The sequence below is a fragment of the Hevea brasiliensis genome, chromosome 7, assembly GCF_030052815.1.
Source record: "Hevea brasiliensis isolate MT/VB/25A 57/8 chromosome 7, ASM3005281v1, whole genome shotgun sequence".
NCBI lineage: Eukaryota > Viridiplantae > Streptophyta > Magnoliopsida > Malpighiales > Euphorbiaceae > Hevea > Hevea brasiliensis.
The window spans coordinates 5,650,960-5,663,330 of NC_079499.1; the positions used below are offsets into that span (position 1 = coordinate 5,650,960).

General features: G+C 34.8%; 1 protein-coding gene and 1 pseudogene across 1 annotated transcript; one reads left to right on the plus strand and one right to left on the minus strand.

Moving 5' to 3' along the window:
• Nucleotides 1-2,018: 2,018 nt before the first annotated feature.
• LOC131168947 (BTB/POZ domain-containing protein At5g48800-like) lies at nucleotides 2,019-5,856 on the plus strand. Its single transcript, XM_058149871.1, has 4 exons — nucleotides 2,019-2,116; nucleotides 2,800-2,876; nucleotides 3,568-4,733; nucleotides 5,089-5,856. The coding sequence occupies exons 1-4, from the start codon at nucleotides 2,034-2,036 to the stop codon at nucleotides 5,620-5,622; spliced, it is 1,860 nt and encodes a 619-aa protein (XP_058005854.1). The 5' UTR covers nucleotides 2,019-2,033; the 3' UTR covers nucleotides 5,623-5,856.
• Nucleotides 3,066-3,176, minus strand: LOC131181919 (U6atac minor spliceosomal RNA; annotated as a pseudogene).
• Nucleotides 5,857-12,371: the final 6,515 nt, after the last annotated feature.

Here is a 12,371-nt window from a genome sequence, read left to right on the forward strand (position 1 = left end):
ACTCATCTCTATAATGGGCGACAGCCTCACACTATATCGAACTGCTCATAGTAAATATATTAATTAGATATAACCAAATATATTTATTATTACAACACTATACCACAAAGAGTGTCTTCAACTATATGGGTAAGAGCCCTCTCTCACCAATAGATAAGAATCACTTTCTCTTGAATTTTATGTCATTCTCCACTCTGTAATAGGCAAATGTCCTTCATCAATGGGCAAAGCCAAATCTTCAGCAATTGACGAAATCTCTCTCTACAATGGACGACAGTCTCACTCCATGATATGAAAGTCAAGTAAACTTTTTCACCATTATCTTATTTACAGTGTTAATCCCAATTTGATTAGGAGTCCCACTCAATTCAGGAATAACACTAAAATAAGAGTTCTACTTTATATAAAAAAAATTCCTCTATCCTATCCTATTAAAAAATATTTCTCGCACTTAAATTAAGAAAATATCTCTCCAAATCCTAATAGAATTTAGAGTCATAATTCTAACAAGATATCTCTTTACCATGAGAGATAATAGTCTCTTTCCTTTATACGAAATAAAGTTGAAAGATGGTGACGAAATAATTCTCAAGATTGAAGGACATTAGGTGAAATTAAGCTTTCATAATAGCCTGGCAATGAAATATGTTTGGATTTTCAAAGAGGACATTTATATATAGGAAGCTTTTTGTCTACTACCTGATTTTCAGGCTTACTATCTATTGTTGGTTGGCTGTTCAACGTCATATGAAAAACCTTGCCAATCTGAAAACCAGGGGGGAAACCCCTTTTGCATAAACAATTTGTTTTTTCTTTCCCTTAAATAATCCCCCAGACGATCTTAGCCTTGCAAATAATTAGATATTTTTTATTCTATAGTGCGATATATACACTTATTCAATTTATAAATAATAATTTAATTAAATTATAATAAATTATGTTTAAAATTATAATATATGAACTTTATTTCTTGAATGAATAAATTAAATTATATATTTAAATGTAGATAAAATTTTTAAAGTAACTAATATTAATTTATTAAATTTTCATCTTAAATTTACTTCACATTATCTCAGGTAATTTTTAAAGTTTTTACTCGAGACATCAATGAAGAATTTTTTTAATATAAACAAAATGTATAGTAAAAAAAAAAAAAAACATGGAAATTATTGGTAAAAGGATAAAAAAAAATTGCAGGGGACAAAAAGTGGTTTTAAGTGTAAGGAGGACACAGAGAATAAAGTGAATGTGAAAGTCCAAAATGTGCACTAAGAGCAATCATTTTGTTACTTCTTTTTTTCTGTAAGAAGTGAGGAAAAAACAAAACTAAGAACTTCATTGCTTAGAATAGGCCACTCCTACAATATATTAACTGATATACTCTGTCAGAAGAACCTCTTAATAAAATAGGATTTCTTAATGTGGGATATTAAGCTCAAACACTAGAAGTATAAAACATATGGGAGGCTTGAGAGGTTGGTCGTGCCTAACTAAACCCAAAAACTAGCTCAAAGAAAAGAAGTGTCCAAAAGAGGCTATATAAGAACGCATTACCTTGTGCCAAACTAATATGGGACCTATAAACCTCAACTATGTTTAGCCAATTATTAATCTGCGCAGGAATTAGCTTATTTTTAGCAGGAAAACAAAAGCTAAGCTAAGCAATGCAAAGCAAAGCTCCGCTTTTCCGGTGGCAGTTTTACAGCATAATTTAGGCTACACTCTACAGTGACACTTCCATCACTTCACCTTTCATGGTATGATACAAAGCAGATGCACGATTTGATTTGGGCATTTTTACGTTTTGATTGCAAAAGCATGAGCATGTCCCACACGCTAGAAAGGAAGGCCCAGTGCTTTGGACAGTTGCAATCTTTTGTTTTGAACTTCACTTAGTTTGACAAAAATGGCCTATGAACAACTTCACCATTCACCAACAGCTACACCTCCATCTCCAACTGTGTCTCCTTCCTCCTTTTTTTCATTCTCTCTTTCTTCACTCTTTGGTTTATTCTCTCTTTCCCTCTCTCTCCATGGACAAGCTTCATCACCACCAGCAACTGCAGCAGCAGCAACTCTCCTTGGCTAAGTGTTCCAGGCAGAGATGCAATGAATGGTTTGTTTTTCATGGAAAAGTTATATTCTTTCGTGTTGTGATTATCTTCTTTTTTTCCTTTTGTCTTTTTTCTTTGTTGGTTCCTCCCTCTTTATGGACTTTGATTGTTGCTTTAGTAGTGTGGTGAGGTTGATTTCATATTTTGTCCAATTCTACTGTTTTTCTTGCTGCCTTTCATACTGACTGTGTCCTTTTCTCCTCCCTCTTTCTTATCCTTGGTGGTGTGATGCAGTCACCGGTTCTGCATATTTCTTTGTCTACGTTCTGGTATTATAAATATTAACCTTCAACTTTTATCTTTTTATAAGCTTTCATTCACTTATTCACCTTTCATCATTGTTGCTTCGAGATATTTCTACACTTTCCAGTATTTCCTTCTATATACATTCTACGTCCTGCTTTTCTGATAACAAGATTTCTGATTCTCTTCATTGTTGGATCTGCTTGTTCATGTTCATATTTTTGCCCTTTTTTGAACTTTTGCTCTTTGGACTAATTTTTTATTTAATTTCAGTTGATTTGAATTTTTCTTTTTGGCTTTCTACTCGTTTCATTATAAGGGTCTTATTTTTTGCCTGCTGATAGTTGGTGCCTGCATGCAACCACTTTAATTTTAAACTTACATGTTAAGTTTTGAGGTAGTTTTAAGTGTTCTTTTGAAGTGATTGATAATTATCTTGTAGGATTTTTCGGGATGTTCCTAGTGATATCACAATAGAAGTGAGTGGAGGGACATTTGCGTTACACAAGGTAACATTTTGCAAGTTTATGTCTGAATGTCTAAATTTCTTTCTCATATATACTGCTTGTAATGTATGAAACTTCTTTATGCATTGTTTTACTTGGAATTGTGGAGCACTTTTTTTTTTTTTTTCTTTTCTTTTCTTGGAATTGTGGATTCTCCTTAATTTTCACTTTTTGAAAATGCCTTTCTTCCTCAAATCCACTAAGAAGGTGGGCAGCAATCAGCATTGACTGGATATGCTGGTACAGATAAACCCAGATACTTCTCCTGTCCCTGTCAGGGGTGATGCCAAGTATCTCTCCTTTCTATCGACCAAAAATTCTACCCACATATACTCTCATGAATATGCTTGGTTTGACAGTCCAAGACTTAACCAACCAACAAAATAACATGCAGAGAAAAAGTGGTGATATTGCAGAAAAGTTTGGGTATAAATTTGCGTGAAACAAGCTGACATTAACCTTTCAAAGACCATCTCAATTCATTTCCTTTGTTCTCTTTCCCTGTTTTGTGGGAGACAAAAGGCCTTCAAAGTTTTTCTGTTTAGTTTATAATTGTCATCCAAAGTTTAGCTACTCTGTATGTAATTCATCTTAAGAGTGAGCAAATCCTAATTGTATGTATTTTTCTTGTTTTCCTTTGGGCATATAATGAGATGTTCATCTCATGGTTTGATAAACTTCTGATAATCTAATTCAAAATGCAGTTCCTCTTGTCTCTCGCAGCGGACGAATCCGAAAGTTGGTTGCAGAACATAGGGATGCTGATATATCAAGGGTGGAGCTTCTTAATCTACCAGGAGGAGCAGAGTCATTTGAGTTGGCTGCAAAATTCTGTTATGGCATTAACTTCGAAATTACATCTGCAAATGTTGCTCAGTTGTGCTGTGTTTCTGATTACCTTGAAATGACAGAAGAGTTTTCAAAAGACAATCTTGGTTCTCGTGCTGAAGAATATCTAGAGAGTGTTGTTTGCAAGAACCTTGAAATGTGCGTTGAAGTTTTGCAACAATGTGAGAACCTTCTTCCTCTTGCTGATGACCTGAAAATAGTTAGCCGTTGCATAGATGCAATAGCTTCAAAGGCTTGTGCTGAGCAAATTGCCTCAAGCTTCTCACGATTGGAGTATAGCAGTTCAGGGAGACTTCACATGAACAGACAAGCCAAATGTGATGGGGACTGGTGGATAGAAGATCTCTCTGTTCTCCGGATTGACCTGTACCAAAGAGTCATGACAGCTATGAAGTGTCGTGGGGTTCGTCCTGAAAGTATTGGAGCATCGCTTGTGAACTATGCTCAGAAGGAATTGACAAAGAAATCCAGTTTATGGAATCCTTCTAGCCAGACAAAAGTTGATCTGATTTCAACAGGGCATGAAAGACTTGTGGTTGAGACAATTGTCAACCTTCTGCCAGTTGAGAAACTTACTGTTCCAATCAGTTTTCTTTTTGGTCTTTTGCGAAGTGCTGTGATGCTTGATTGCACAATTGCTTGTAGACTTGATCTAGAGAGGCGAATTGGTTCCCAGTTGGATATTGCAACTATTGATGATCTTCTGATTCCTTCCTTCCGGCATGCAGGTGATACTTTATTTGATGTTGACACAGTTCATAGGATCTTGGTAAACTTCTCACAGCAAGATGACAGTGAAGATGATATGGAAGATGCTTCTGTTTTTGAATCTGACAGTCCTCATTCACCGTCTCAAACCGCATTGTTCAAGGTGTCAAAATTAATGGACAATTACCTCGCTGAAATTGCTCCTGATGCAAACCTCAAGCTTTCCAAGTTCATGGTCATTGCAGAAACTTTACCAGAACATGCGCGAACCATACATGATGGATTATATCGAGCAATTGATATTTACCTTAAAGTACGTATTTCTGATATTTTCTTTTGATTTTCGATATCTGGAAAGAAAGTTTACTTTTATTTGCAGCAAAAACAAATGAAGAAAGGAGTAAATCTAATTGGGTAATATTTGATTTTACATTAAAAAAGGCTCTGTGGCATATGACAGAGATTTGTCCTTTTAACAACTTGGGTAAGCAGGGCTTTCCAGAGTAGAAATACAAAATATATAATGCACCAGTTCTTGTTTCCTAGTTTTCCGGACTAAGCTTCATCCATCTCAGTCTCAAGATTGACAAGAAGTAGACAAGATCAATATAAATACCAGTGATTGTTTCAAATTTCTATCTCTGATTCTTTTTCAACTATGCATCCAGGCTCATCAGGGTTTACCAGATTCTGACAGGAAGAAGCTCTGCAAACTGATTGATTTCCAAAAGCTATCACAAGAAGCTGGTGCACATGCTGCACAAAATGAACGCCTGCCTCTCCAAGCTATCGTTCAAGTGCTTTATTTTGAGCAAATAAGACTCAGAAATGCATTGTGCTGCTCTTATGGTGATGAAGACCACAAACCAATGCCTCAGTCATGGAGGATCAGCAGTGGTGCACTCAGTGCAGCAATGTCTCCACGAGACAACTATGCATCACTGAGGCGAGAAAACCGAGAGTTGAAACTTGAGTTAGCTCGGTTGCGGATGAGATTAAATGATCTAGAGAAAGAACATGTTTGTATGAAGAGAGATATGCAAAAGTCTCATTCTCGAAAATTCGTGAGTTCTTTCTCAAAGAAAATTGGTAAGCTGAGCTTCTTTGGGCATAGTTCTTCTAGGGGATCAAGTTCTCCCTCAAAGCATTCTCATATAACTGATTCTAGAGTGAACGAAAGAACATGTGCCAGCACTGAATAGGTCATTAGAGTTACCTGGATCTTTTTCTGTACTGTGAGCCATGCTCTTGTTAACCTTTTTACTTGACTTTTATAAATGTTCCTCGTATATTATTTCTGATGCTTTGGTTAGCAAGAATAGAGGTTCTTGTTTGAAAGTCATGGTTTTTGGAGAGTACAACATTGATATCATTTGATTTGCTATATGTAAGAATTTGTCTGAAATCTTGTATAGATGAAAGAATTTTTAGCTTAACTTTGTATAAAATATGCTTAGAAATTACAGATATCCTTTCTCACTTGTAGCCTTGTGAGTTGTGAAAAACAACTTACACTGAATCCATAAACTCAATACACAAATATATGGGTGGTCATATGTAAAATAAAAAAAGTTATGGGAAGATTTTTTTTTTTTTAGAGAGTATATGGCAAAAAGATTCAGAAAAATTAAGAGTTTGTTTGGTTTAATTCCAAAATATAAAGTTAGTGGAATTCAATTGAATTTCATATTTTATATGTTTGGTTTGAAATAAAAATTAGAATGCAATTCTAGGAGTTCTATTATAGGAATTGGCTATAACTAAAACCAATTTCTCTCAAAATTGATGAAATTTGAAATAAATTTAACAAAACTTACTAACAACATTTTCTGAACTAAAATGTCTTTTATCAAAAAAATTTCCTCTCAATTATTCATCTTTTTATATATGCACGTTTTGAAATTATTCACTTTGAAATTTTGATCAGTAATTTGATTTATAGAATTTATTACACCTAATAAGTATCTTTAATTAATTAAAAAAAATTAAAAGTAGCCCAATTCTTCAAAGGAAAAGTAACCCAGTATCATTAATATCATCCTTAAACTCTTTCTTAAAGCAATCTGAACTTTCTTGAGGAAATAATTTTTTAATTTTATTCTTGAGGGAAGTATAGGAAAAAATAACCAATTCTTCCTTAAAAAATTAAATCATAATTTTTTTTAATTCTATTATTAAGGCTAGTTTAAGAAATGAGGATGAATGAATTTCAATTATGAAATGATATCAACATGAATGATATGGAATTTAATTAAATTCTATATTTTAAATTGTACATTTAAGTTAGTTATAATTCATTTGTAATAAATTCTAAAATTTATGGTAGAATTGAGCCAAACGCTATGTAAGGGTTCTCCCTCTTTTCTATGGAGATCTTAAGGAGGATTAGAAGTTTTCTTTCAAAAGAAAAAGGGCGTACATGTTACCTTTAATTAGATGTGCAGAATGTGGAGCCATGAATGAACAGAATACAATAATGATGCTTTGTTTTGAATGAATGTTTTAAGCAGCAAAATCTCATGGAACCCTATTCTTATTAGTCACTATTTTAGATGGCGATTTGCAAACTTGGGATTTTTTGCTATGTGCATATTTTTGGCCTCATTGTGAGCCTGCCGACATGCTGCTTTATGAATTACAGTAACATAAAATGTCCTAACTATCTTTTATTTTCTATATTTTTGGTAACATCTCTTAAAAAAAGCAATAAAATGGCTGACTTTCAATTTTTCCCCCCAAATTATATACGTGTTAAAGTTTCAGAAGTTATGTTGACTTGAAACAACCCCCACTGAGTTGTCAGTTCATCACAACTTTAATATTCAACAACTTGTCAGGTTCAAGCTTGTCTCCAAAAACCAAGTTCTTGAAATCCCTTTGTCCCCCATACTTTCTTTTGTTAGGAATCCAATGAAGTATATGGAGTTGATTAAAAGTAAAATCATTACACTGGATGTCTAGAGAACATATTTGCAACATAAGCTTCAGGTTGATTTGCATAATCACTGGACTTGTAGATGCAATAGATGCAATTAAGAATATCTTTAACATAGCCACCATATTTGGGAAATGTGGAAAAATCAGGCTAAGTTGGAAGAAGGGTTGTAGAATGAACAAAATCTGCAAAAGTGTAGGAATTATTGCCTGCAAACTCTTCTCGAGAGACTTTGTAGGGAATTGAAAGAGAAAATCATGGAAGAATTGAGAGAGAGCATAAAACGTGGTGAATGAAGGACATATTTTTCCTTTTCCATTACAGAAACTAAATACATTACAAAAGTCAAAAGTTTGCTAACCAAACCTCCATAATTTAAGGAAGTTTGTCTCTCAAACTTGAGCTTCTCCACTCATTCTAAACTACACCAACTAATACAAACTAATACGGATATAAGGGAGAAAATACATTAAAATAAAAATAAAATATCTTCAAGACAAAATAATTTCGTCACTAACACTTGCATTAGATGGAGAACACAGTATACTAGACAGTATGCTAGATACATTATCACAGATAGCATGCTGGATTTCACACTCCTCCTTAATGCTAGAGTTGCTGCAAACACAAAAACGAGATCTGAGGTATTCAAACTCTGCTTCTGCAATGCCTCAGTGAAAATATCTACTGTTTGCTCCTCTGTAGTACTTTAACAAAACTTCACCTTCTCTTTCAGCTTCTCTAATGGCATGATACTTAATCTTAATGTGCTTAGTTTTGCCATGAAAAACTGGATTCTTCACCATTGCTATTGCTAACTTGTTATCACAAAGAACTTCAATAGGATAAAGTTGCTGAAATCCCAAATCAACTAGAACTTTTCTCAACCATATTGCTTTAACAGTAGTAGTTGCAACCACATATTCTGCTTCAGCAGTTGATTGTGCCACTAGGGATTACTTCTTTGTTCCCTCACAAATAACTCCTGATCCAAGAGAAAAACAATAACCAGTGGTGTTCTTCATATTCTCAACTGAACCAGCCCGATCACTGTTAGAAAATCCAAGTAACTTGACTCTGATAGATCTTCTATAAAGTAAACCATGATCAATGGTGCCATGAATATATCTCAACACTCTCTTGGCTGCCATAAGATGAATCTGAGATGGAGCATTCATAAATCTTGACAAAATGCTTGTAGCATACATGATGTTAGGTCTGGAAATTGAGAGATAGAGCAATGAACCAATCATGCTTCTATAAATTGATGCATCACCTGGCTTAGAATCATCATTTTTCTACAAGTTTTCTCCATGGATAGCAAGTGTGCTAACTGATTTACATTTATTGAAATTGAACTTCCTAAGAAGCTCCCAAGCATATTTTTTCTGAGAAACAAAGCATCCCTGACTTGTTTGATAGATTTCCATGCTAAGGAAATAGTACATTTTCCTAAGATTATTCATTTCAAAATTATTGCATCATCAATATAAAATCTTTAATCAAATTCTAGTTGTTTCCAGTCACTAACAAATCATCCACATGTAAGTAGACAACAAGAATTTCATTACTTTGATGTTTCACATACAAAGTAGCTTCATTTACACTTCTTTTGAAACCTAAGTTCAACAAATAGCCATCAATTCTAGAATACTAGGCCCTTGGAGCCTATTTAAGGCCATAAAGTGCCTTTTTCAACAAACACACATGATTGCTTCCATCATTGAAGCCTTCAGGCTGCTCAATAAAGACTTGCTCCTTTAAAAACCATTCAAGAAAGTAGATTTGACATCAAGTTGGAACACTTGCCACCCTTGCCTGGCTGATAATGCAAGAATTAATCTAATGGTGTCAAACCTTGCAACTAGGGCAAAAGTTTCAGAAAAATCCACTCCTTGTTGTTGAGCATATCCTTTCACAACTAATCGTGCTTTATGCTTGTTGATGGTGCCATCTGAATTTAATTTCAATTTGAAAATCCACTTTGTTCCTATCACTTACTTGTTTGCTGGTCTAGGAACCAAAGTCCAGGTCTCATTTTTCATGATCATCTTCAACTCCTCCCCCATTGTAGCTTTCCACTCAGGAATCTGCAAGGCTCCACTCACCTGAGTTGGTTTAACTAAAGCAATGTTGCATATGTTATAAATTTAATCTAATGACTTGGTTCCTCTTACTACAAATTCATCATCAGAATCTTCATCAATTGCAGTTGGAACTACAAGATGCTGGATACCATCTTCAAAAATAGTTTGTTGTTCTTGAAAATTAGTTTGCTGATTTTGAGTAGGTTCCATCATACTCCAATCCCACTCTTTTTCTTCATCAAATTTGATGCTTCTACTAACATACGCCTACTGAGTGATGGGATTTAGAACTTTATAGCCTTTTGACTCATTGCTATAGCCAACGAACACTCCCTTTTCAGCTCTTTGATCTAACTTGTTTCTCTTTGCTTCAGGAACAAACATAGCATATGCTGCCAAACACTATGAGGTGAGTAACTGAAGGTTTAACTCCAAACCAAGCTTCATATGGGGTTTTGTCATCCAATGCTTTGGTAGGTAACCTTTTCTGCAAGTATACTGTAGTGTTTACTGCCTCAACCCACAAAATCTTTGGCAAACTTTTTTCGAACATGAGACACCTGGCCATGTCCATAACTGACCTGTTCTTCCTCTCACTCACACCATTCTGTTGAGGTGTGCAAGTGACAGTGAGCTAATGGTGAATGCCAACCTTCTGCAAATACTCTTTAAATTTATTATTAAAATACTCAGTTCCATTGTTAGACCTCAAGATCTTGATCAATGAACCAGATTGAGTCTCAACAAAAACTTTAAACTTCTGAAACATGCCAAAAACTTCAGATTTCTGCTTGAGAAAGTAGACCCAACAATATCTGCTATAGCTATCAATAAACAATAGAAAATATTTGCTTCCATTGTAAGAAGATGTGCTCATTAGTCCACACACATCAGTGTGAATCAATTCTAGCTTGGTAGTGGCTCTCTAAGCTTGATCAACTGGAAATGGAGCCTGACTAGATTTTCCAAAATTGACAGGCTGCGTACACACCATAATCTTGAATCACATGTGGCAATTAGCAACTAACTTTTGTTTTCAAGTAACTTCAATGTTTTGAGATTGGTGTGACCAAATTTCTTATGCCACAAAGAAGTTTCAACATTATGAGTAAAACAAGATTCAATCTGAGTGTTTTTCCAATCCAAAGGAAAACTTCTACCACTCATTTTTACTATAAATAACTGCACACCAGTAGGACTACTAACTTCACATGTTCTAGCCTTAAAAATTAGTGTGTAGTTTTTATCAAGCAATTGACCAACTGAAAGTAAATTTTGATTCAGGTTAGGAACATAAAGAACATCATAAATTAGCTTAGTACCTGAAAAAGTTTGCACCACAACAGCTCCTTTCCTTTTGACATCAACAAGTCTACCATATCCAATTTTCACTTTGAAAGAATAATCTCTATCCAAGCTCTTGAAACTCTTCAAGTTTTCTGACATGTGATGTGTATAGTCACTGTCAATAAGCCACACATCCTTAGTTTCAATTGAAACATCACATTTGTGAATTTCAGTAGTAGCAAGTGCATTATTTTTATAAGTTTCAGAATTTTTAGTATCTTGGGCAGGCTTAGCATGTTCTTGCTATTGCTGATTCTGATTTGCTTTGCAAAACCTCTCAGTATGACCAAATTGTGTACAGGTCTTACACTAAGCTCCAAGTCTAAACCAGCAATAGTTCTCAGTGTGATTGTTCTTCTGACAATGAGGACAAGGTGGAAATTTATCAAACCTTTTCTCTTTCCTCTTATAATTCTTCTTGTTCCTATCTTTCTTGTCAGATTGCTTGTTCTTGGATCCTACTTCATTTGATTCAATTTTTAAGCTGCAATCAGTGCCTTCTCCCCTGCAATTTCTTCTTCTTTGTAAGCCTTCCTCTGTTCAACAACTTGCAAAGCATTAGAAAGCTCAGTCAAAGTGATCTGAGACATATCCCAAGTATCTTCAAGTGAAGAAATCTTAGCTTCAAATTTTTTAAGGAGAGTCACCATCACTTTCTCAACAATCCTCTTCTCTTCTAACTCTTCTCCCAACAACCTGATTTGATTCACAATTTTCATCACCCTGTCAATGTAATCCTTCACCTTCTCAGTATCCTTCATACTTAGTGACTCAAATTCTTTTCTCAAATTGAAGACCTGCATCTGACGGCTTTTGAAACTCCACTTTCAGCTTCTACCAAGCTTCATAAGTGGTGTCATAGGCCATGATTCTTGTGAAAACTGAATCTGATAGCGCTGCGTGGATGTAGGACAGGGCTTTTGGAGCTTTAGCAACTTCATCTTCATGTTGCCTAATCTGATTTAGAGTTGGATTTTGACGTAATGGAGGTGTTGCTTTGTTTTCCTCTACACATTGCCACAATCCCAAACCTTTGAGATAAGCTCACATCTTCATAGCCTAAACATGGTAATTTTCACCATTAAAATGAGGAGGTGACAGAGTGGTGCTACCGGAAGCCATTTGAGATGAAAAAAAAAACTTCAACAAAAAGAGTGATTGGTGGTTTATTTGATGGTTTCTCGCTAGTTTTCTCTCAAACTCTCTCACAATCCCTCAAGATCATTGATGCTCTAATACCACTTGTAGGGAATTGAAAGAGAAAATCATGGAAGAATTGAGAGAGAGCAGAAAACGTGGTGAAGGAAGGACATATTTTTCTTTTTCCATTGCAGAGACTAAACACATTACAAAAGTTAAAAGTTTGCTAACCAAACCTCCATAATTTAAGAAAGTTTGTCTCTCAAACTTAAGCTTCTCCACTCATTCTAAACTACCTCAACTAATACAAACTAATACAGATATGAGGGAGAAAATACATTAAAATAAAAATAAAATATCTTCAAGACAATAATTTCGTCACCAACACTTTCATCAAACAGAGAACACAGTGTACTAGACAGTATGCTAGATACACTGTCAC

Bases quoted from the DNA above. Each gene is read 5' to 3' on its own strand.
- LOC131168947 (XM_058149871.1), top strand. From the start codon at position 2,034: ATGGACAAGCTTCATCACCACCAGCAACTGCAGCAGCAGCAACTCTCC. The intron at 2,877-3,567 runs GCAAGTTTATGT...TTCAAAATGCAG, and splicing joins GTTACACAAGGTAACATTTT to TTCCTCTTGTCTCTCGCAGC. The intron at 4,734-5,088 runs GTACGTATTTCT...CTATGCATCCAG, and splicing joins CAATTGATATTTACCTTAAA to GCTCATCAGGGTTTACCAGA.